The following is a 25,941-nucleotide window of genomic DNA, read 5'->3' as shown; positions in this document are numbered from 1 at the left end:
GTTTTGACTTATCCGAGAGATGCGGTCGGCCAAGAAAACTGTATCAGTTTGATGGCTTCAAAACGAATGATTTTATCTGCCAAACAACTAATTCGATTTGGGGGGGGGTTTATGTTGTTTTACGATTTGAATCGTTAACAAAGATAAGTCAAAAACATTTTGTTACATATATGGGCATATTTATTGTAACATTAATATATTATAGTTCATCTGCGTTAAAATTATACAAGAATATTTTCGTGAGACGTTGATTTTCTTTTCGCTAATGAATAGTAGCTAATAAGAACTCATTGTTTTGGATTTTCAACCCATGTTTAGCCCCGTCAAAGTGGGTTCTAGGAAACCACCCATTACAGTAGAATGCTTGATGTATATAGATTATTATAAATTCAAAACACGTAAATTTAAGGTTGGATGTAAAAGTAACCCAAAAAAAATGACAAGCCTATCTAATTGTAATTGCTTTTTGAAATTATATGATTATGTGTGGCAATTTATGTTTTAGTATTATCTAGGACTATAAAATCGTCTTTCTCTTGGCACTGTAATACTTGATCCTTTTGACCTTAAACGTAAAAGCAGCTGTTTTTGTGGTTGTCACTATGTAATTTTTATGACAAATTTGCACAATTTTTTTTTTAAAGTATTGGCTTAAGCCCAAAGTTTGTAACAAAAGTTTTTCATTCTTAAAAATACTATGGTACCCCATGGCTTTGAAAGAGGGTACCTCCTTTCAACTAACTTTGTATAATAACGATCCAAGAATAACCTTACTCAACCTCCCTGCAGATGCTATTTTCTTAGTTTACCTTAGTTTTCAGGTATTAGGAAAATATAATTCGGTGCACCTTGATACGTTATTTTTGGGTTAGTTTTTATAAATACAGAAAAAATTAAATGACAGCAGAATGATATTTTATTACTACCCTTATTTAAAGCTTGAACCAACTTTATGTAACGCGAACCACCCGTACTTATTGTATTATCCGAGCATTCTGTCAATAAAATAGTTGACGCTAACTTTAATTTATTGTGAATTGTTGTTTATTAGTCTGTATTGTACTATATTAGATACGAATTTAAATAAATAATTTTTATTGAATTTTGTTACTTTGTTTTACCTACCAACCCTATTTTTGTATTTGTTGTTCTTTGGAGACAATATCTTGGTTAAAATACGAACAACGTTACTGGCCCACTGTTGGTCCAAACCTCCTCTCATAAGCTGCCTCTCTTATTGGAAAGGGATTTATTTATAGCGGTGCACAGAAAAGGAGTGGAGCAGCATACCAATGCACACACGAATAGGTAGGCTATCGATTTTTTTTTAATCGCTTTTAACCGGGAGTACCCACCTGTGTGAAAGAAAAACAACGCATTTGTATGATACAATTTTACTTATTTGACTATTATAAATAACGTGCCGAGGTTTGTTTAAGGAACAACATTCCATGGAACATAGCTGCCTGGCTGCGGAACGGGAATCTGAAATTAAGTACAGAATACAGCATTAAATAAATCAAAGATCTTTGCGATTTTAATGCTTACGTGGACAATCAACATTTTATAATGAACACGGTCCGTGTAACTGTATCGAAATTTCGAACAACATAAAAACAAAAGTTTTACATTTAAAATAAAAATGCATAGATGCAGGCATTATTTTAGTAAGTAGATTATTTTAAATTTGCGACAGCCAAAGTACACTAAACAGGTCTCTAAAAATACGCTTTTATAGTAATGTCTTGTCTTATAATGTAGACAAGCTATCTTTTTAGTTACTTTTTAGGGTAAAGTTGATTTTCATATTGTGTTAAGAAAATAATAATAACACACTTACATATAAAAATGTGCGTGTTTTTTTTTACATAAAAAAAATTACCTTTTGAGTAATGTGATCTTCACACGCCATGCGTATACGCGCAGATGTTGCAGGGGATTCCAGACAGAAATCAAGAGAAACGCCTGCATCAGCTCGCGCTGCCCGAATTGCATCCTTAATCGCGAAGAAAGCCGAGCTCGCAAGGAATAGTGGAGGCTCTCCAACGGCCTGTGAAAATTCCAACATGTATTCCCACGTTTACTTGCACTTTTTACAGTTTTTAATCGGTAGAAGCAGGCGATACCTACTGAAAACTCGAAACTCACGTTACGAAATGCAAAATAAGTGTCAGCATAGGGTGGTGTTAGGTTTCAAATTACTTAGACGTCTTACATTTCGTAAGTAGGTGGATAATATCGTTTCGAAAAAATTTGTCTGCGGACACTTTATTAAATAGCTCCCTAAGATATAGATCTTATCTCATCCTAATCTATCATCTATTAGACCCCTTTGAAATATAAAAAAATGGTACTGTAAAGCTATGGCTATACTATTGGTTTTACAACACACAATTTGACTATGCATTCGTATTCAATCAACATCTTTTAAAAATGATCTGCAAACAGAGGGAAACAAACGTATTTGGGGAATTAATGGAGTAAAATACACCACGCAGATTTGTGTATTTCATTAAACAAAGCAAATTTTCTTTCATGTTAGGTATATTTTTGAATGGATTTACTTACTTTTGAAGAAAACACTGCTCTGGGATTGGGCGCACCTTTCAGTAAAGATACATTAAATTCAAGAGGAATATCACCGAATCCTGGAATCTTATACGCTCCTGGGCCACGAGAGTATAAAGTTCCTGTAGGAGAATAAATTAGCTCTTCCATTGTAAATAGCCCATATCCCTGTATAAAGGCACCTTCGATCTGACCAATGTCAATAGCTGGATTAATACTCTCCCCTAAATCCATAACAATATCACTTCTTAAAACCTGATGGTCTCCACTAAGGCAGTCAATTTCGACTTCTGTGCATGCTACCCCGAAGGTAAAGTAATTAAAAGGTTTCCCTGAGTTTTTATTAAAGTCGAATCCAATATCTGGTGTAGCATGAAATCCTGTAGCAGATAGGCTCACGCGATCTACAAAAGCTGCCGATACCCAGTCTTCCCATTTCCCGTTGGGATTTTTGTCCTTGTATGGCTGAAGACGCTTCACCAAAGTTTCGCATGCCTCAAGAACAGCCATCCCATTTAGATCAGATCCAGCACTGGCTGCTGTCGCTGAAGTGTTTGGTACTTTATCTGTCGATGTTTCACTTATATGTATTTTCGACGTATCTATACCAAGAACCCGAGAGGCTACTTGAATCATCTTCGTATGAAGACCTTGCCCCATTTCAGTTCCCCCATGAGATAATAGAACTGAACCGTCCGTATAAATTAAAACCAATGCGCCAGCCTGATTCAATAATTTTTCAGTAAATGCAATACCGAATTTAGTTGGAATTATAGAAATTCCTCGCTTACGCCAACGATGTTGCCTAAAATAAAATATAAATATAATAAAGCTGGTAAGAGAAAATAAAAAATTTTACATTTGGAAGTAGTCTTACTTGTTGTAGTTTTCAATGTTAATTCTTCTTTGTACTAAATCACTTTTTTCTACACATTCATCCCAACATCTTTGCAATGTACAATGTTCTAATACCTGTCCATAATGAGTAACTGAATTTTCATGATACAGATTTATTCTACGAATTTCTTCTGGACTTTTTTTCAGTTTATACGCTATTTCCTCAATCATATTTTCAGCTCCAAACATACCTTGTGGGCCACCAAATCCGCGAAAAGCTGTATTGCTAGGCAGATTTGTTTTACAGACATATCCAGTAACTTCACAATTAGGAATATAATAAGCATTTTCGTAATGAAACATTGCTCTTTCCACTACCTAAATGAAGAAAATTAATAAATATTAATACATAATAGTCACTTTTTTGAAACCTTGAAACAATTGACACAATATTCTTATACTTACAGGTCCCGAAAGATCGATTGAGTATCCTCCATTATTATAAATATTAACTTGCGCCGCCATTATTTTTCCTTCTTTGGTGACCGCTGCTTTGTACTTTAGTAGAAAAGGATGTCTAGTTCCCGACATTTGCATGTCTTCATCACGATCGAGCATGCAACGTACAGGTCTTTGAAGTTTATGTGCAGCTAACGCTACCGGTAAGGCGACTAACATACCTCTAGACTCCTTTCCCCCAAATCCTCCCCCCAAACGCTTGACGCGAGCTACTATTCTATTCATCGGTACATGAAGTATGTGGCTAGTTAGTTTCTGAAATTAATGTAAAATACATTTAATTTAAAATTATATATTTTAAATATATATTTTTATATATTGGGATAATAATTGTAATCATAAAATAGTATATCATACCACAATTTCCGATGGGTGTTGGCTAGAACAGAATATCTCTAACTCATCGTCTTCCTTCTTCGGAATGGCAAACGCTGCGTGCGTTTCTAAATAAAAGTGCTCCTGCCCACCCATTCGACATTCTCCTTCTATTATTATGTTATTTAAATCGTTAAACATGCGTTCTACATTCCCTCTTTTTATTGATTTAGGAAATTGTTTGTAAAATGATTCATTTTTAATAGCGTCTTCTATTGTTATTATTGTTGGTTCTAATTCAACATATTCTACTTTAACATTCCTAGCAGCGCTTTGAGCTGTTTGCTGATCTTGAGCTATTATAACCCCAATTGTTTGTCCCTGACTTACAACTTTTGTACTTGCAAATAATTCTTCGTCGTGAAATATAGGCCCTATAGCATTTTGTTCTTCTGTCAAGTCTTTGGCCGAAAAAAAAGCCACTACACCCGGTTGTTTTAATGCTTCTTCTGCATTTACAGATACTAGTTTTGCATGTGCCTTAGTACTTAGAACAAATGCTAAATATAGTTCACCCTCAGCAGTTGGTATATCATCACAGTAAATTGCTTCCCCAGTTACTTGTTTTATCGCCGACATGTGTGGAACAGGCCTTCCGACGGCATCACTTTTTATTTGCTTATCACCAACTAGTTCAAAGTACTGAGAACTTTTAGGTACACTGCCGTGGAACTGTTCTGCACCACTGCTGTGATATGGTTTAATAAGATCTTCATGAATGTAATCTTGTGACATTTCTTTCGCTATGGCTAAATAAGCTTTCAGAAATAAACTCATAGTTAATGCTTGTCTAAATAGTACGTTCCCGCCAGGTACCGACGGATTTAATGGCATTTCATCCAACATATATGTGTAAGCTTTATCCAACATTACTTCATTCCATTTTAATCCTTTGAGTGATTGACTGGTTTTTGTAGCTATCTTCGTTACCGGTGCCATCCCGCCAAAAGCAATAGTGATTTGGTTTATTACATTGGTATCGTTTTCAAATTCAACGTTAACCGCAGCTGTAACAATTGATATGTCGTCCTCACGTCTCTTAGCCTGTTTTAATGCCTTCACGTACTGGTATCTACTCGAATAAGGAATTTCTATAGAAAGTAAAATTTCATCCGGTCTTACAACATTTTTTCTATAGCCGGTGAAAAAGGTTTCATCCATTAAAACAGTACGATGACCTTCCTTGTCACTTAGGAGGTTGAGCTTTACTTTTAAAGCCATTAATATTGGATTTAAATCTGATATAGGACTGCCAGTCATTATATTCCCACCGATAGCAGCAACATTTCTTATTTGCTTACCAGCAAACCAATTTAACATGTCTATTATTGTTGTTAGTGTCCTCGTTTTATATTTGGGTAATAGTTCTATATTTTTTCTGAAAACATTTTCTATTTCCATAAGTGTGACAGCAGCTCCTACTACTAATCCTGTATCCGTTTCTAACACTGAATTCATTTCTGGAACTAAATTTGGCATTATGATTACTGGATACACGCAATGTTTAAATTTTACTTCCACTCCTACTTCTGTGTTTCCTACAACTATTTTTGCCTCTGGATATTGGTTCTTTAGCTTTAACATCGACTCGAGTGTTGTCGGTCTATACCATGCTGTTTTTGCACCTTGATATATGAGATATTGGTCATCGTAAATGGGCGAAAGCTTTAATTCAGGGGGGAATATAGGTTCTTGACTTGAGTCGTAAGGTAAAAATGAAGATTTATCAAAAATAAATTCTGTTTCGCTATTATCAGTACTGTTTTTGCAACAATCTTTTCCCATACCGCACGCGCCTCCACTAGAACCATTTGACTTATCGTTTACAATTCGATTCGTTTCCCAATCTTCGATAAAGGTTTTGTAACCTTCGATAATAGCCCTGTAACCTGTACATCTACATAAATTTCCTTGGAAGGCTACTTCCATATCTGAGAAGTTAACTTTTTTACAACTTCTCAGCAAAGTATACATGGACATAACTATGCCTGGAGTGCAGAATCCACATTGAGAACCGTGGGCTTTGGCAAGTCGTTCCTGAACCGGATGGAGCTTTGTTTTAGTGGAACCTATGCCTTCTATGGTAGTGACAGCTAATCCGTGCATTGCGCATACTGGAGCTAGACAAGCATTGACCGCAAGGTGACTGGACACATAGTTAAGGAATTTGTTCTTATTTTATAACATATTGCAGTTATTTAGGCTTGAAGAAAATACCGGATTAAGAAATAAAAACATAAAAGTAGACAGAAAAAGGATACACTATTTTTTTCTCTTTACGATTATACTTGGAGATCATAACGGTGCAGGCCCCACACCCTCCTTCCGCACACCCCAATTTGGTCCCAGTAAGGCGTAACTTTTTCCGTAAATACCACAATAGTGTCCATTCTGGATCCGGTTTTGTTTCTATCACCTAGAATTGTTAATTAATTATTGTTATTTTAATACATTCCAGTTATACACGTTTTTATCAAATGGTTGTTTTAAAGCTATAACAACTTAACTACCTATGAAATCTGTTTTCTAACACCCGCGTTATCTGTTTCACTTTCAAGTTTTCAACCTTATTTTGAACAAATACAAAAATGATGAAACGTTGCGTTCTGGGTGCGACCAGGAGGTTTGTTGACATATCATGCCACGCGTCTGCCCGTCTCTAGCAATTCTCACAAGATGTGGTCTTCCCACCTGATGGTAAGCGGAAAACCAGGGCAACACTTCGCAGGACATGCATGGAATGAAACACGCCCTTCAAATTGTTACCCTGTATCAGTCAAACGCATGAGCCTGTAATTACATCGGCAACCACGCTCTTCAGACCAGCACAGCATTGCAACAATGTTTAAGCAGCAGCTTAGCGGACGAAATAAGCGTGGCGGCAGTACTAACCCGGACGAGCTCTGTCACAAAAAGCTTAAACATTATTTTCGTGGAATGGCTGTGGCATATAATTACGTAGAATAGATAATAGAGCATGTAAAATTACAATAATAACTATTATTTTAAGTTGTTCCAAGACTCAGAGATATTGAAAACTTGTTATACTCCTTCTTTAGTAAAAACGTTACAATTTTCTCAGGATGTACCCGGCACGACTTCGTAGTAATTTAGTCAATCATGCAACCACTAGCATAACAAAGCTATATTTAATAAAGTTGGTTAACGGCGTTCATGTTTGCGAACTGCGACTTTTTGAGAGACCAATCAAAAAATAAAAACGGGGTGTTTTAATTGGACGTGTCTGCGTGTGTGTGTCTGTCTGTGGCATCGGATTTCCTGAACGGACGAATCGATTTTGATTTTGTTATTTTTTTGTTTGAAAAGTGTATTAGTGTTCTTAGCTATGTCTAATGAAAATCGGTACAAGATAGCAGCCTCCACAAGATGGCGGATTTACATATCACAATTCCCCCAATATGGATATCAAATGGTTAGTCAATTCAGACTTTTTTATTAAGTATGACATACAATCATACAACTAATACACCTTATAATGCCATCATAGTGTACATGACATTCTTATAATTATACTAATATTTATTATTTATACTAATATATAAATCTATAGAGTTTTTTACGGTTGTTCCGTTAAAACTATTAAACTATACATCCGATTGAATTGAAATTTTGCATCCATGTAGAGCATACATTGACTTGTTTGTTAAATCAAGGTCTTAAACTTACTATCAGATTTCGAAAAATTTTAGCCCTAGAGGAGATTGTGCGGGCGTTAAAATTATTTATATAATTATAATTGTTGATAACATCCTAAAGGTTTTTTTATAGTAATAAATGATTGACCAAGCTGTGGAACCCAATGCTTAGTGAAAAACCATAATTTGTTACATAAACAGAGGAACACTTTGAATGCCATGCAAGGAACACATCCTATGAAATGACACCCTTCGGACTGGAACGCACCTTAGCAGCTTAAATAGGCATGGGGGTAATAGGGACTTCCCTGGACAAGCTTGGCCACAAAATGCTTTAATAGGTACTACTACTAAAACTTTAAGTGCGGAAGAGTCTATGTAAGATTTGCAGTCAATGATTGCAACTCTCTATAATTTCCAAATAATACTGGTTGCCTCTGGAAGTAGGAGGGACATCTTTAGTGCTAAAACACATATCTATATATATACATATATAAAAATGTTATGTTGGTTTGTGTACGCTTCAAAAACTCAAAAAGTTCTGCAATGATCGGGCTGAAATTTTAGCATGATATATATTACGCATCAAGGATTGTTTTTATCTATTTTTCTCAACCATTCAATCACAATGTGCCACAGCGAAGCGTGGCAGGGTACAACTAGTTGTTAATATATTTGCAATTGAGTGGTTAATATACCTACCTTATAAATTAATATACCTAGATATTTTAAGATTTGCATGTCCTAGACTGTTCATAATATTTTGTCATGTTTTAAGCAAATAAATGAATTTGAATTTGAGCCTTGACCAGTAAGTAGATTACTATGCACAATGACAAATTACAAATCGAAAATGGCGAATTAATATGGGTATAAAATAATGCCCATTGGGCTTGACTAATAAAATGATGTAGGTACACTATATTGAAAGACGGGGTATTAAAAATTTTATAAATTTTATATGTTTTTGATTAGTCGCTTCAATCTTGACCATCAAGGTTTGACCTTGCCTGTCAAATATGTAGTAGGTACGTCTTTATCTTGTTAAGATTACGTTATGATTACGACAGCTAAGGGGCATTTACGAATATCATTAGGTCATTGCTATGACGATTCATTTATTAAGAGCGCTGCTCTTATTTGACAGCCGATTGACGCAGCAGGCAGCGACCCTGCTTTTTGAGTCCAAGACCGTGGGTTCGATTCCCACAACTAGAAAATGTTTCTGTGATGAACATGAATGTTTTTCAGTGTCTGGGTGCCTTAAATGTAAATTATATGTATTTATATATATTATTCATCCAAATATTCATCAGTCATCTTAGTACCCATGACATAAGCTACGCTTTCTTTGGGGCTAGATGGCGAATTGTGTATTGTCGTATTATAATTATTTATTATTTATTTGTTTTAGGTATTCATGTTACAAACCGAAATAACTTAACGTAGGTACCTATCAAGCAAACAAGTAGTTATTTGCTTAATAGGTACCTCCGTTAAATACCTAATGTATTTGTAAACTCAGGTTTACATTTATGTATTTACTCAGGTCATTGCTATGTCTATTTATTTATTTAAGAACACTTCGTGTTGCAAAACTAAATAATAATTGGTGTCTTGCAGTGTCTTGCCTTATTTGCTTAATAAGTAACTAGGTACGTAAAGTAACTACATTTACGAAACTGTTTAAAGCATCTTATTGCTAAAATGAGAAATGAAGTCTTCTAAATCTAGTTTTTTTCCAAAATCACAGATTTTACAGACCTACCTACTGCTACAAGCCCAAACTGTTACTTCTTTTTATCTAGCTTGATAAAATTGACGATTCGAAGGGTTATCAAAGAAGGCAGATAATAGCAGACTCGGCCTCAAGCTCGTGCACTTTAACACTTTGCAGGAGAACCACAAGTTACGTTGGAAGCATGTGAATTTAGTATCTACGTACCTACCTACCTCCCGCATTTTTTTACGTTAATATTAAAATAATTAAAGAACGGAAAATCAAAGCAATACTTAAGTAGGCGGGAAGGTATTAGCGTAGAATAGATAGATTTGAAAGGGTTTATTCTTGAGGTGATTCCAGTGTCGATGAGGAGGATGTTAGTCAGGGAAAGGGAGGGAAATCCTAAAATGTATTGGGTTAGGTATTTGAGTCTTAAAAATTAAATTAAATGCAACAAAAAATCTCATAATGATTCAGGCATTTACACTAAGATAGTAGAAATATGCATAAGTAGTGTGTTACATCGTGTTGCTCGTAGTTATGCACTACGTGCCTTAAGGTAACCCATTAAGTTATTACGTGCCGTAGGGAACGATGGGCACGAAGGGCATTTTGCCTTCATTCACAGTTCATCATTTTTCCAAATTCGTGTCGTTACGATGATGATCGCCCCGCCTCTTGTAACACCGTGTTTCACTTCCTTGACCCTCTCGCTCCCACTTAACGTGTGACGTAATTTATTTACCGCTCTCAAACATATGACATCTTTATACATTGTGCAATAAGACAACGACCTTTTAGGTTATGTGACCCGTATGTCTCCTTGACCTCGCTTATCCCCAAAGAACACAGATAAGAGCTTCCACTAACCAGTTTATTAAAGCTTCTAAAGGGGCTCATACACTGGCAATCCGTCGCTTGATAATCGCGTGTATTTGCATGTAAAACGACATTCAGCGATTTCGGAGATGACATGCAATCTGGCGCGTTTTCACATGCAAGTACACTCGCGTAAGTCTTGCACTAGTTTCTATACCGTTTACATTTCGTCTGCAAATCCCTGACGCAACGCTGAGCTCACTGTTAAGCGTTGTGGTTTTAAGTGGTATTCAAGTGACAAGTGACGGTCATAAAATATATATACACATAGTTACTATAAGTACAATTTACTGACAGAATAATTAATGAAAGGACTTTCTGTGATGTTCGATCGCAGCGACCGATTGCTTGTGTGTTGGCCGGCACTCAGTTCACTCAGCACTTCAGTTTTGAAGCTATCGATCGCTTTGACGGATTGCCTGTGAATGGGCACCTTTAAGTTCCGAAACCTTAAGAAAAATGGAGTTTACGCATTCCACGTAAATAGGTAGGTGATTAGGTGTGGCCGAGTATGAGTAGTGAGAATAATTTCATTCGTGCCACTGACCCTTTTTTTCACTGAAAGTAAGCCCTTGACTACAATCTCACCCGGCGGTAAGTGAAAATGCAGTTTAAGAAACGGACTAACCCGTTAGAGGTAAGGCATTTAAATTTAACCCAAACCCTTTGTTCGTTTTCTATGCGACATCGTACCGCTAAATCGCTAGCTAACCTGGTTATTAGTTTATTCACATAGGACATTACGCCTTGGTGAACTTCGGTGCACTTTTTAATGGTCATTTCAATTTAAAATTTTCATTTTTAATGAAAGATTTAAATCATTTTGGAGGTACCTACCTACCTTTGTACTTAAATAGAATATAGGTAAATAATAATTGTAAGGTAGTTAATCTAATAATACAACCAGTTTAAACTACCTACATACCTATTTTTAATCGCCGATGATCTGTAATACTAGATATATTCACCTACCTACCTACTTTTAATTCTTAGATAGCATTTGCCAAATCGATGTTCAATTTCCATATACAAAAATTAGTTTAAATATTTTTAAAGTCATGTTTCCGGTTTGCATATAAACTTTTTCATTACGTACTTAGGCAGGTAGGTAGGTCCTATTTCACATCTTGCCTTAAACTTAGCCATTTTTCTTAATTTATGTAAAAATAACTACCTATGTTTAAATATGTATTTCAACGTGTAGATACTACAGACAATAGTCACAACTACCTTAGACCCTTTATTGCAAAGGAAATACCAAAAATTTTCATTTAAAAATAAACTCTTGACTACGTACTACGTACAATATTAATGTTCTCATATTCCTTTGAAATATCTCGGGTGGCTGAAAACTGCATATTGGGTGCGAAACGTCATTTTTTATTCATTTATACAAAATCTGATGAATTCAACAATAAAAACCATTGACAACATATCCAAATGGATTAATAATATATTCTAGAAGAAATCGTTTAAAATTTAGCCCACGAGACTTCGCAACTCTATGCGGACGAGAATGGGGTAATAGACCTAACCTACCTACTTAGAGAAGACATCTGAAACCATGCGTGCGAAACGAGACCGCAGTCTCAAATAATAATTGTTTATTGGTAATAATACCTTCCTAGCTCTTATCTGTGGAAGACAAGATCTCCAGAGATTAGAAAGTCTACACTGTTCAATACTTACCGTGACCTATAATTATCAAAAATATGACATAGGCACACAGTAGGCATCTTCCATGTACCCATTTACAAAAAATAAATTACCCACACCAAATCATCGAATAGTTAACTAATTAGTTATGTGTACGAACCTTTTTACCATTAACATAAAAAACTAATTCCGTATTCACTTCACTAGCTTCTTCATCAGCGTTTAAGATTCCCATGATGTCTATTACTATTAATATAATATAAAGTTCATCAAACTTGTGTTCACATGCCTTGTGTGGCCTGCGCGGATGCTCGATTGCGACTGACGAGACTGATGATAGTGGACAGTTGGAGTGTGGGACAAATATGATAAATTATATTGGTCAAATTGCGCGAGCGCATATGACCTGCATGGCATGCGCACACTGCAGGCGACTGGCATATAAATATAATATTATCATTACTACAATTCGACATTGTAGACTTGGAAATATGCAAAATAGGATGTTACTACGAATCAAAATTACGGGACATTGACTCTATATCTTTGGGCGTTTTTGCACTCTTTCGTATTCAATTAGTTTTCATCATTCGTGAACGATGATTTGAAAAAGCTTTCAATATAAATGCACGGTAAGTGATTGTCTGTGCAGTCACTCGTATTCGATTTGTTTTCGTATTTATATTTGTGAATGTTTCACATATACTCAGTTTTTAATAGAGATATTGACAAGGGCCTAAACAGTAAACACACGTAGTGTAGTAAAATATACTTAAAAAATACTCTGTATTCTCAATAACAAACTACTTATGTAATACCTGATGAATGTTTATCAAAAACATATTCATAGGAAATATCAAATAGCTATATTAAGAAGTTAACATTGCTATTACTAATTAATGTAATCAACACCACAGTGTGTTTATATCCTTGATGGTGCGACATCAAACTTGTAAACAAGATGTACGTATTTATTAGGTAGGTAGGGTGACTTTTCCAGTTTTCAAACACTTAGAGTTGTCCATATATTATGAGAGGCTCAAATATATCATCATTATCAACTTATTACCGGGCACTGATGGGTAAAGGTCGTAATCGACTACGTTGGCCAAGTGCGGATTAGTAGACATACACGCCTTTCAGAACATTCTTAGGCGTGCCGGTATCCTCACGATGATGTACTTCACCGCTGGAACAAGTAATATTGAATTGCTTAAAACGCGCCTTAATCTAAAAGTTGTACCGGGGATTGCACTTAGCCTTCTCATAATGTTTAATAAAAAAAATTAGAATGTCCTTCATAAGTAGTATTTTTACTTTGTGTGTAAAGATTTTGGGATGCTACATGCGCATAAAACATTACATCGGTAGATATTGGTCCCGATGAAGTCAGTTTTAATTAAACTAGGTATCTGGGCTACAAATCCATATTCAAGAGAACTACAAATATATAGGTTTATATACTTAGCTGGTTAAATGTTACAATTACTGAAAGCAAATCAAGACTGTCTTAACCTTTATCCGGGTATAAGCACGTTACTTAAATCGTTAAATATTAAAAAAAAAATCAAACACCAATTTAAGGAAGTATTATAACTCTTAAACACGATTAGGGCCTCATTTAAGGCATAATTCTTTTAAAAGCTAAACAATGGTATTTAAAGGGGTGGCAAACCAACAAGAAAAACAACTGCACTTAACAGCTAGATAGATCTTCAAAAACTTGCTAATTGCGAGTTAGATTCGCGCACTCTACCGAACTATCTATTTACCATAACTTCTATGGTAAGGAACTTATTAATGAATTTATTTTAACATAATTAAAAAACTATCGTAACTTTTGTTATGAAAGCATAATTAGGTTAGTTAGTTTGCAAACTCATCATCCGTAACTTTTAAATGTCTGGCTGCGATTTTTCGTTTTTTTTAGAAAGCAATAAAATCGTGTACGTCCTGCTAACCCGTATTAGAACACTGTGGTAAATATAAGCTCTATTACTTTCTCTCCACCACAAAACCATCCACAATAACATTCACCATTAAAGTATTTTTCCCTGGCGCATTGGTGGGAGCTATGTTCTCAAAAGTGGGTATACTTATATGTAGTGGTAATACTTTCAGAATTTTTTTTTTCTGGTCTGGTCCTGTGGAAGGCTATATCCGCGAATATTAACAAACCTACCGACAAAGACGTGCAAGCAAACTATTAAGAGTTCCGTACGATGGCTCGTAGCAACCGGTTAAAGGTGTGGTTTTAAATATAACTGCCACACTGTACACAGTTTAGCTCTTTATCGCTATATTCTTACTCGTAGAGTTATCAAACTTCGGTAGAGAGCTTGTAATTTTATAAAAGTCGAAAAATAATTAGGTACTAGATAGATCTTGGATTAGCTAAGTTTTGTCTATGAAAGTGCATATGTCTATGAAAAGGTTTTTTCCATTCCAAATCCGAATGAATGATAGCTTTACAGCGCAGCTACACGACGGTAATTAGTCGGTGTACGCTGTACGAAAAGAGATCATTTGACCCTATGCATAATCCCATTGTATATTGCTAAGGTTTTATCAGTCAACAATATTTATCATTGTTGACTCAAGTAGTCATTTTGCTGTAAGTAGGTAAGTATACCTACGTAGTGCGCAAATTTACTTTTTTAGTATCGTCTATAGGAGGGTTATATTTTTAATATGGGCTTTATGCAACGATTTTTTTAGCATAATTAGTCTGCGAATTGATATAAGAAACTATATTTACTCATAATATACCCAAATACGAAAGTGTGTCATTTTGTTCAAGGTGACAACGGACATCCGCTGCAGGACCTATGTTTTCAACTTTAATTCAGCATTATCTTCAGTAAATCAACCGATGAACATCCGTTGCCTGTCGTAGGTCAACTTTATAACCATTATCGACATCAGCACGTCAAACGCTCCACTAAGATTGAAGTCTTGATTCTGTGTTTGTTTGACGGCCGATTGGCGCAGTGAGCAGCAAATCTGCTTTCTGAGTGGCCGTGGGTTCGATTCCCACAACTGGGAAAATATTTCTGCGATGAATGTGTTTCAATGGCTGGGTGTTTAAATGTACTTTATAAGTAACTATTTATGTATATTATTCATAAAACTATTCATCAGTCATCTTAGTACCCATAACACAAGCTATGCTTACTCTGGGCTTAGATGGCGATGTGTGTATTGTCGTAATATATTTATTTATTATTTATATTTATTTGTGTGCGACCAGCAACTCCCTGCGACTCTTTTTTATGTTTTCTGTTAACTTTTACTCACATTAGGTGTCTTGCTCGGTAATATATCTTCATCTATTGAAGTGTCTCTCTAACGGGTGAAGCTGGCCATCACAAAAATAAAGCTCAAAAATTGGATGGCTCTCGCGATCCCAGGCGTCTCCCTGATGGGTGTAAAGAGGTGCATCTCTGCATTCTTCTTTCTCCAACCATTTTACCCATCGTTACAGGTTACAAGATGATTTAAAAGGAAGCGGATAATAGGAAACTAAGAAAAATTTCACATTCCTTTAATAGATTTAATACCAAAATCGAAAGTTAGGTTAGACGTAAATATTTTTAGGCAGTTAAGTTTTATCTGGTTAATGTACGAGAATATTATACCCATACCTAGCTAAGATAATTTCGGATTTCGAAAAACTGCGTTAGTTTCAATCCTGTCCTTTCCGGTTTTCTCAATATCCAACATATTTATAAATTCTCTTATCATTGCGGTGGATTATTATTATTTTGTCTTTAATTTCTTTTTATTGGAAGATCTATGAAAGTCTGTGTTCAAAGTAAAAAAAGAGGATTAAAATGGCACAAATAAAAAAATATATTAACAGCGTTTTATTTTATAACAAGCCTCAAAAGTGTTGAAAAGGTTTATTACAAGTTGTAATGCTACCACCACCACTAATAATGACAATAAATACATAAATAAGTAGGTAGGTTTCAATTTACGTGAGTTCCCTATAATATTCTCAAAGGCGCACTCGGCCACAGTGGTCGGCTTTGGCTACAAATATATAAATCGTTTGTGATGATTATTAATAGTAAAACTAGAAGAATGAAGCATTTTTAAAATGTGCGAGTGGCTCGTACTTTCAAGGACGACTGCAACAAAACTTATTTAAGTAAATATTTCTTAATTTAATTTAACTATTATGAAATTCGTATAATATTAGTATCGGAATGTTCCAGTCTGTCATTTCACCATAATATGTTTTGATTACCTAATGTATCTATTAATTGTATATTTACGTATACATTATTACGAAATATCCCAATGAGTTATTTTTTCACTATAAATAACTACCAAAGTCATTTGCCTATCTAATGACGTAATTAAAACATTTTTTTTACAGGTACTTATTATAACATCAGCGGAAAAGTACTGAATTTAGGGTTTCCTAAGAAGTAACGTTCCACGGTTGGCCTCCAGCTTTGATTGTTGGCTTTACCTGAAACGAAATTAAAATAGTTAATGTATTTCCTTTCTCACTATTTAAAAAGTTTATGGCATACGTGCATAAACTACCCATAGAAACAAAAACCTGGCACTAATTCAAGTTGCTTTAGGAAATAACTAATTAATCTGAAATAGAATGTGTTTAAGAAATAAAAAATAAACTAAACATAGGTACCATCTTAATATTTTAGTAAGTATTGCACATTCTTGGTAGAAAGGAGTAGCAAAAACAATAGGTTTAGATTGTTCCTACGACCTTTCGTATGTCAGTTCACTCTACAACCGTGTCACAGGTTTGAACCTTACTGTTATCATCAAATTTTTTCAACATTTCATTTATATGGAAACGTATGTCTAGTTATATTAAGAAACGTTTTAGTTGAGAATAGGTATAACAAATGTGTTAATATTCTTAACTTGTCATGTTATAAGTTATAATCACATACTTTAACATACGTAACATTGAAAGCAAAGTAGGTAAGTATTTATATTATATGGGTCGAAGGCATTCTAAGTTTTTTTAATTGCATTGTGTTAAATTATTTGTTTGTGAAAATACAGAGTTTTGTATCGGTAAGGTTTAAAAACTTAACATCAATATAGTTAAGATACTCGTAAGACATACTTGTTCTGTAATATGATCTTCACAAGCCATTCTAATTCTTGCACAAGTAGCAGGCACTTCCAATGTGAAATCCGAATAAAATCCAGCATCTTTACGTGCAGATTTAATAGCTTCCTTGATTGCAAAGAAAACTGAAGCAGCCAGGAAAAGAGGAGGTTCTCCAACAGCCTGGTAATAAATATTAAGAGTATTATTAGGTTTTCGCATATGTAATAAATGTGTAAACAAAAAAATATAATCATTTATCTTTATAGTTTATACCTTAGAAGAATAGACAGCGCGTGGATTCGGAGCACCTTTTAAAAGTGATACATTAAATTCCTTAGGGATATCTGAAAATCCAGGTATTTTATAAGTTCCTGGCCCCCTTGACAAAACTTCACCGGTAGGAGAAAACAACATCTCTTCCATTGTGTAAAATCCGTATCCTTGGATAAATGCTCCTTCAATTTGACCAATGTCAATTGCGGGGTTTAAACTTTCCCCCAAGTCCATTACAATATCTGTTCTAAGGACTTGATGATCGCCAGTTAAGCAATCGATAATAACTTCAGAGCATGCTACACCATATGTAAAGTATTCAAACAAATCGCCATAATTTTTTTCGCGATTGTACTCTATTTTAGGGGCTGCGTAAAATCCAGTGGCTGAGAGATTAACTCTGTTCAAATGTGCGGCAGAAACCCAATCTTCCCATTTGCCATCAGGATTCTGGATTTTGAAAGGTTCCAATCTTTCATTTAAAATATTGCACGCATTTATCACAGCCATTCCATACAGGTCAGAACTAACGCTTGCAGCAGTTGGTACACTATTTGGGACTTTATCAGTTGCCATTTCATTTATATGAATTTTGGATATATCAACATTTAAAGCCTTAGATGCAACTTGGATCATTTTTGTAAATAACCCTTGCCCCATTTCTATTCCACCAATTGACAAAAGAACAGAACCATCTTTGTAAATTATTAGTAATGCTCCACCTTGCATTAATACATCGACTCCAAAAGAAATACCGTATTTTGTGGGCACCATAGCAAGGCCTTTCTTTTGCCATCGGTTTGACCTGTAACAAACAAAGCATGATTAAAAAGGTCAATAACTAATTTATTAGGGCGATAAAAGGGCGGATAAAAAGGGTATAGGTATAGGTATGCAAAGCGACCAAAACACATAAGATGAGATGGGTTTGTGAGAACAATGGACAATGTAAGCAATGAATATATTATGGTGCTGTACAAATAAAATTTGAAAATAGCACGACAATAATGGGCTCTTTTGCTCTATTGGTATTTAAGAAAATATATGCCTCTGAAACGACAAAAGATATCAAAGAAACGATGAAATTGTCATGGTAATTGAAGTGGGTAGACAAAGACAGAGCTATATTTACACTCATACCTGTTATATTCTTCAACCATTTTTTTTCTTTGCCAATAACTGGAACTATCTATACATTCATGCCAGCATCGAGATATAGTGCAATATTTTAGACTTTGATTAAAATGTGTTAAATCTCCTTCTTTATAAAGATTAATTGTTGCGATTTCTTCGTAGCTTTTACCTAATGTACTGGCAATATCGCGTATCACAGCTTCTGCACCTAACATTGCTTTTGGTGAACCAAATCCTCTGAAAGCAGTATTTGATGGCATATTTGTTTTACAGAGATATCCGTTTACTCGTATGTTTGGTATATAATAACAATTATCCACATGGAATGAGGCCCTTTCAATCATCTGAAAATAAAATTGTCTGTATTACCTCAATTGAGTTGATTAAAATATATTTTAAAATAATAAACTGATATTATCTTACCGAACATGATATATCCATGGAGCTACCAGCATTTGCGTAAATATCAAAAATAGCACCTAAGATTTTACCGTTATTATCAAAAGCCACCTTGTATTTAATTAGAAATGGATGTCGATGACCGGTAACTTGCATATCTTCATCTCTATCAAACACCGCGCGTACCGGCTTTTTTAATTTATACGCGGCAATAGCCACTGGCAAAGCTAAAAGCGATGGCCTTGATTCTTTGCCACCAAACCCACCTCCTATTCTTTTGACCTTTGCTACAACTTTGTGATTTGGTATTGCAAGTGCTTCTGCAGCTAAAAGCTAAAGATAATATGAGTTATATTAAAAAGTTAAATGAAATTATCATCTATCAATATCCAGACATACTCACTGCAATCTCCGCAGGATTTTGAGAAGTACAAATAATTTCTAATTCATCTTCTTTTCTCGTTGCGAAAGCTGATACGGTTTCTAAATAAAAATGTTCTTGTGCTCCAGTCCTAATATAACCATCCCTGATATAATTTGATCCTTTAAATGCTTCTTCGATATTGCCTTTTTCTAATTTATGTGGATAACCAGAATAAAAGGAACCGTGATTTATGGCATCTTCAATAGTTACAATTACAGGTTTCAATTTTTCATAGGTTACGTTTACTAAATCTTTAGCTTTCCGTGCTGCACTTTCAGTCTTGGCAACTATTGCTCCTATTACATGAGCACGACTAGTCACTATTTCTTTCGCAAAAATTTCTTCATCCTTAAATATAGGACCGAAATAGTTTCGTTCTTTCGGTAAATCAGATGCTGAAAAAAACGCTACCACATCGGGATCTAACAAAGCCTTACTAGGGTCAAGAGATGTTATTCTTGCATGTGACTCGGTACTAAATACTAAACAGAGAAATAGTTCTTCATTTAAAATAGGCATATCGTCACAATATATCGCTTCACCTGTCGCATGTTTTAACGCAGATGCATGCGGAATGGGTTTTCCAATGGTATCACAACTGTTTTTATTATTCTCTTTTATTTCAAAACATTGCATGCTTTTTGGAGTAGAACTGAATACTTTGTAAGCCCTAGAATCGTCAATGTTTTTTATTTCATTATTATTTACTTTATTCAAAACGTAAATATAGAACTTAAAAAATAAGCTAAGACAAAGAGATTTGCGATATGCAGCCATTCCTCCTGGTGCAGAACTATCTAGCTGTAATTCCTCATTCAGAGAATCAAATACTATTTTAATTAAATCCTTATTCCAGTAGCAACCTTTTATTTTATCAGAAGATTTTTCAGCACATATTGTCGTAGGACCCATACCTCCATAACACAATTTTGCTTCACTGACTATATTCGTATGTTTATCTAATTTAACATTAAATGCTGCCGTTACTATAGATATGTCATCATCTCTTCGTCTAGCTTGTTTGTAAGCTTTAAAATACTGCGTTTCTTCTGTTAAAGGAATGTCCACCGCTAGAACTACTTGATTATCTGTAACTTTTACTTTTCTGTAACTAGTGAAAAATGATTGGTCTATTATCACTTTTTGGGTACCTTTATCCAGGCTTGAAATTGTAAGTAAAGAAGAACAAGCCATAAGTATTGGATTCAAATCTGATATTGGACTAGCGGTCATAATATTACCAACTAGAGATGCAACATTACGAACTTGACTCCCTGCAAACCAATGCAACATATCTACGATAGCTTTAAAGGTTTTCGTACCCGCACTATTCTCTTGAATGTAATCTTTTAAAAAGTCTTGTAATTCTGTCAAAGTCACAGCAGCACCAACTTTAACAATTTTCTTGTCTGTTACGGATATTTTATTCATTTCCTCTATCGCTGACGGGGAGAGTAGTATTGGATAGATTTTCTTTTTAAATTTTACTTCCACTCCTATTTCCGTATTACCTACTACAATTTTAGTCTCCGGAAACTTGCTTTTAATAAAAAGTAATTCTTCAAGTGTTTGCGGTCGAACCCACGTAACGTTTTCACCTCTAAAAATCAAAAAGCTTTTAGCATATCTATCATGTTCTAATACTAATTCAGGAGGGAATAATGGTTCCTGCGTTGGGCTGTAGGGCAAGAATTTCGATTTTGTAAACAGTTCCTCATCATCATCCTTCTTCAATCGACAGCAATCATTGCCCAATGAGCAAGGCTTGTTTTGACCTTTTACATTGTTAACGCCTTCCCATGCTTCCATAAAAGTTTTAAATCCCTCAACGATAGGTCTATATCCAGTGCATCTGCACAAATTGCCTTGTAGCGCCGTTTCAATGTCGTCATAGTCAATTTTAGATTTATTTCTAAGCAAGGCATACATGGACATAACAATGCCTGGCGTGCAAAATCCACACTGAGAACCATGAGCCTTAGCTATCCTCTCTTGCACAGGATGTAATCTGTCTTGCGTGTTGCCAATTCCTTCAACCGTAGTAACAGCAAAGCCGTGTATTGCGCATAATGGCATCAAACAGGCATTTACCGCTATATGCCTGGTAAATAAATGTTAAGGAATGTGTAGAATACTATTAGTGGAGTCAACCATAACATCAGCTGTGTTTGCATTTGAGGTCGAATGGGGTCTAGGATTACACAGGCAGCAGAAAAAATATTGAGATTCTAGATAGGTAATATCATTAAGACTCGCGTTCGCATATAAACGTATCAGTTAATCTGTCTGTCTGATGTGAAGTCTTTACACTTAGTTAGGATTACCTTTTTTAAGTTTATTTAAAACTGTAACCTTTTTTTTTATTCCACACAAGTTGCCCTTGACTGCAATCTCGCCTGCGGGTTAGTGAAGATGCAGTCCAAGATGGTAGCGGACTAACCTGTTAGGGAGTATTGTAGTCTTACCGCTGATCTAACACACTAAATCGCTTAGTGGCACTTCTATGTCGATAGTAGTATTCCCAAATTTCCCCTGCCGGGAATCGAACCCGGGATTCACAGCGCTCGCCGCTGCGCCAAGGAAGTGGCCTACTTGAAATAAGAACTTATATTCTTACTAGCTATTGCCCGCAACTTCGTCTGCGTTTTATTTTGTTTTTAAAGTATTCAGTATCACTAAGCCTTAAATGAGTATAGTAGTATATATATATATATATATAACATGTGACTGTCAATTAATTATAGACAAATAATTTGCAATAAAATAAAATTGCGACTATAATTAAAGATCTAAGCTATCCTATCTCTTAAGTTGGACCAGAATGCTAACGGTGTGCCAATTTAATTTAAAATCGGTTAAGAAGTTTAGGAGTCCATCGCGGGCAAACATCGTGACAGGAGATTTATATATATTAAGATAAGTAAAACATTTAATACGTTGTTGTACTTAGTACCATCTTTCCAAATGTGAAATGACCTCGCTCATAAATTTTTAAAGGATACTTGACGCGTTTTTCCGGTTGTAAGTATTGTGATATCATGACCGTACAAGCACCGCAGCCACCTTCGCCACAGCCATACTTTGTTCCAGTCAGCTGAAGCTTTCTCCGTAAATACCACAATAACGTCCATTCTGGATTCGGAGAAGGCTCTATAACCTGGAATAGTTAACGTATAATAATCGTGTATTATATTAGTTAACAATTATATTGTGAAGATAGCCTAGTGGTTAGAACTTCGGCTACACTTTGGGGGGCTGAGTTCGAAACCCAGCAAGCGCCACTAACTATCTAAATTATGTGCATTTTAATCAATCAAATATGAAAACATCGTGAGGAAACCTGCAAACCTGAGAGTTACCCATAATGTTCTCAGAGCTGTGTGGAGTACACCAATCCGGCCTGGGCCAGCGTGGTGAACTACGGCCTAAACCCTTCTCATTGTGGTAGAAGGAGTAGATAATGGGTCGATATGCACAAATTTATTTATCACAGCTGGGCACCACCCCCTAGGAAAGAGCAATATAGAACTTAAGACCATCACCGTCCTCCAATGCTCGATCGATCCTGAGTTATGTGCGTTTTTAATAAATCATTTGCTTTAACGGCGGAGGAAAACATTTTGAGCAAATCATGCGTGCCTGAGAGTACTCCATAATGTTCTCGAAAAACAGGTCAGCGTGATGGACTAAGTACCTACTGTCTAAACCGTTCTTCTGTAAGGAGTCCTGGAAAGGATGATGATGATAGTACGTGTTACCTAAGTTGGCCGGACTGCCGTAAGTGCCTGCGCCTATACATTTTTTTTTAAGATGGTGTAATTATACATGGTAGGTCTGCAGTCAAATACCTACAAGCTATACCGGTTATAGTAGGTACCATATTAACATACAAGCGAGTCGAATGATCCTTTCTTTTTAAAGCTAAAACCTCAAAGCTTGGACCATTTAATAAGAAGACATGTTCTGCAGGTCTTTAGTTAAGTCCTAAGCGGCGTTTGCGTCCTTTACAAATTCCGCTACAAGTCTCCTCGACTGCAATTGCACCGGATGGTAAGTGATGATGCAATCAAAGATGGTAGTGGGCTGGCAGCCACAGCCCAGCTAGGGGTATGGCATTTTAGCCAAGCGGCCTAATCGGTTTGAACGGAACATCGTACCAGAACGCTTAATCGCTTGGTGGCTCGTCTTTTTTCGGAACGGTAGTAATTAGCCACGGCCTGCCCCCAGACCAGACCAAAGAAAATTCAAATTGCTACCTCCTCGCCGCGCTGAGGAGCAAAACCACTGCTCCAGGAAGGTCGTCGGAAGAATCCATTCAGTAGATACTTTGAATTTTCGGACCATATCGGATAAAGACAATCAAGGTCAATAACATCCTTTCCATTGATCAAGTCATACTAATTTGAATAGTTTCGAATTCAAGGATCGAAGTTCTGACTCAATGGATTGTCTCATTAATTGGTATCGTGCAATAAAGTTAGGTAGGTATGGCTAATTAACATAAAATTACAGTATCTGCTATACTTACCTACGGCAGAGTAAATACCAAGCAGGTAGGCATCTAAGGTAGGCATGTAATAACATTTGTGTCAAGACGGGACATCTAGGTAGGTATATGGTAATATTGGTATTGCAGAAAGCAAATTGTTTGTGTTGCGCGGTAGATAGGTACCTACCAAGGTATTAAACAGGTTTTTTTTATAATTAAGGCCGAAGATAACTTATGCAACTATCTGTCAGAACATAGGTACCCTACCTAGGTAGGTGCTAATTTATGATTTCAATTAATGCAAGAAACATAATAGTCATCCACAAAATTTTAGTAACAACCATGTCTATTGTTTTTTTAACATATATGTACCTACGAGTCATTTCCTTTTAAAGTATAGAGTAAATTATTGATTTTGCCTAAAATAACTTTTTAAAGTAGGTCCTATTTAAGTAATAATAAAATTAAAAAAGAGTCTGCAAAGAGATAGTTAGCTGCGAGTATGCCCAAGGCCAATGGCGTGGTCACAAGCCTTATTAACGAAGGGTCTTTTAGTAAGTACCTATGTACCTAAGTAAAAAAAAAAGTAATTTACCTTTTTCCCATTTACAAAGAACACCAACGACGTTTCTCTGTTTTGAGGTAGGAAATCTTCCAAATTCTCCATAGGTAGGTACTTACCGATATCTATTTATAATATCTATTTATAATAATAAGTGAATATCGAAACTTCTCAATGCCACGATTATTGTTATACTTCCCGTTGGTACCACATGCGACGCAATCCGTAGATTGTGTCGAACTGAGAGCAATGACAATATGGTGGGTCGAGTTTTACTTACAAATTAATCTACTTTGTAGGTAGGTTGGTACTTCGTGCTAGGTATTGTGTTGCAATTAGTGAGCCCACTTGTCGTAGATAGTAAGTGTACTCACAGAGGGGCCTACTATTTATATTGGTGCTTCCGGGGATCATCCGATACCCTTATTAGAATTTAGAGTAAAAGCAAATAAAATCGGCAATTGCGAGTAAAGCTGGATTAACGGTGTTTGCATAGGTTAACGTTGCCAGGCGTCCGGATAAAGCCGAAGCAAAACAATCAAAAAGCCTAACTAGGTATAAACTTTTAGATTGCGGGTCCGGCCATAACAAACGGTGCCCGTCCTGCTTTTGTAAGGCTTTTTCTTTTCGCAAATGAGCAAGCGCCGAGCGTGGCGCAGGCGAGTCGCCTGTGACTGGTAATAATCAAAGGAACTTGATTTTACAAACTATTTTTTGAAATGGCTGGTCTGTCCGGCTATTAGGTTTGGCGACCTGGAAGCTCTACTTAAGTAGGAAACGTTTAAATAAATTTACACAAAACCCTATCAACGCTATTTATTTCACATTATTTGCAAACTTCAGAGATAGGTAACCGGAGGTGTACAATACTATTTGCAATTTTCTTTTCTATAATTCATAAATCTTGCAGTTTAAAAAAACTCTTTGGAAGCGTAAAATTACAAATGAAGTGGTAGGATAATCGAGCTCACCAATTAAAATTCTTCATTCCTTTTTTGAGTCTTCGACTTGAAAAAATCTTTTTCACCTACCCTACCTTAAGATATATCTACTAGCTGTTGCCCGCGACTTCGTTCGCGATGTCATTTTGATTTATTCTGAAATTAAAAGAAATACAGGGACCGCGTATCTCGAGCAGTACCTGCAAATCATTTCCATGATTTATTCGTTATAAGGTCACAATCAGACAGGAACACTCTACTCTCGAGTTCACAAAATTACAAATTATGTGCACCTCAGGGTGATTTAAGCGGATGTCCGCGACTTCGTCGGTGTAAATTTCCTGATTGCCCGTGGGATGTAGAAAAATGTCCTTAAGATCAGTTTAAAAGTTTATACGGTAGATG

At 35.7% G+C, this 25,941-nt stretch overlaps 2 protein-coding genes across 2 annotated transcripts; both read right to left on the bottom strand.

Annotated features, from left to right (window-relative positions):
• Positions 1–1,378: 1,378 nt before the first annotated feature.
• Positions 1,379–12,554, bottom strand: LOC120627260 (xanthine dehydrogenase). Its single transcript, XM_039895176.1, has 8 exons — positions 12,374–12,554; positions 6,561–6,715; positions 4,282–6,445; positions 3,871–4,179; positions 3,446–3,783; positions 2,569–3,373; positions 1,883–2,050; positions 1,379–1,485 (listed from the first exon to the last, which is right to left on the bottom strand). The coding sequence occupies exons 1-8, from the start codon at positions 12,446–12,448 to the stop codon at positions 1,435–1,437; spliced, it is 4,065 nt and encodes a 1,354-aa protein (XP_039751110.1). The 5' UTR covers positions 12,449–12,554; the 3' UTR covers positions 1,379–1,434.
• Positions 12,555–15,743: 3,189 nt separating this feature from the next.
• On the bottom strand, positions 15,744–24,844 carry LOC120627297 (xanthine dehydrogenase-like). Its single transcript, XM_039895246.1, has 8 exons — positions 24,629–24,844; positions 22,547–22,701; positions 19,524–21,645; positions 19,145–19,453; positions 18,728–19,065; positions 17,588–18,392; positions 17,327–17,494; positions 15,744–16,693 (listed from the first exon to the last, which is right to left on the bottom strand). The coding sequence occupies exons 1-8, from the start codon at positions 24,698–24,700 to the stop codon at positions 16,643–16,645; spliced, it is 4,020 nt and encodes a 1,339-aa protein (XP_039751180.1). The 5' UTR covers positions 24,701–24,844; the 3' UTR covers positions 15,744–16,642.
• Between the last annotated feature and the right edge of the window lie 1,097 nt (positions 24,845–25,941).

The sequence above is a fragment of the Pararge aegeria genome, chromosome 11 (genome assembly GCF_905163445.1).
Source record: "Pararge aegeria chromosome 11, ilParAegt1.1, whole genome shotgun sequence".
NCBI lineage: Eukaryota > Metazoa > Arthropoda > Insecta > Lepidoptera > Nymphalidae > Pararge > Pararge aegeria.
Note: the sequence above shows the minus strand (reverse complement) of the source record. Positions and strands in the feature narration are given on the sequence as shown.

Excerpts from the sequence above, each read along its gene's own strand:
- LOC120627260 (XM_039895176.1), bottom strand. The coding sequence starts at position 12,448 with ATGGGAATCTTAAACGCTGATGAAGAAGCTAGTGAAGTGAATACGGAA. Across the intron at positions 6,716-12,373 it reads TTTATGTTAATGGTAAAAAG|GTGATAGAAACAAAACCGGA; the intron begins GTTCGTACACAT and ends TAACAATTCTAG. Across the intron at positions 3,374-3,445 it reads AACATTGAAAACTACAACAA|GCAACATCGTTGGCGTAAGC; the intron begins GTAAGACTACTT and ends ATTTTATTTTAG.
- LOC120627297 (XM_039895246.1), bottom strand. The coding sequence starts at position 24,700 with ATGGAGAATTTGGAAGATTTCCTACCTCAAAACAGAGAAACGTCGTTG. Across the intron at positions 19,454-19,523 it reads AAAATCCTGCGGAGATTGCA|CTTTTAGCTGCAGAAGCACT; the intron begins GTGAGTATGTCT and ends TATTATCTTTAG. Across the intron at positions 18,393-18,727 it reads ATGGTTGAAGAATATAACAG|GTCAAACCGATGGCAAAAGA; the intron begins GTATGAGTGTAA and ends TGTTTGTTACAG.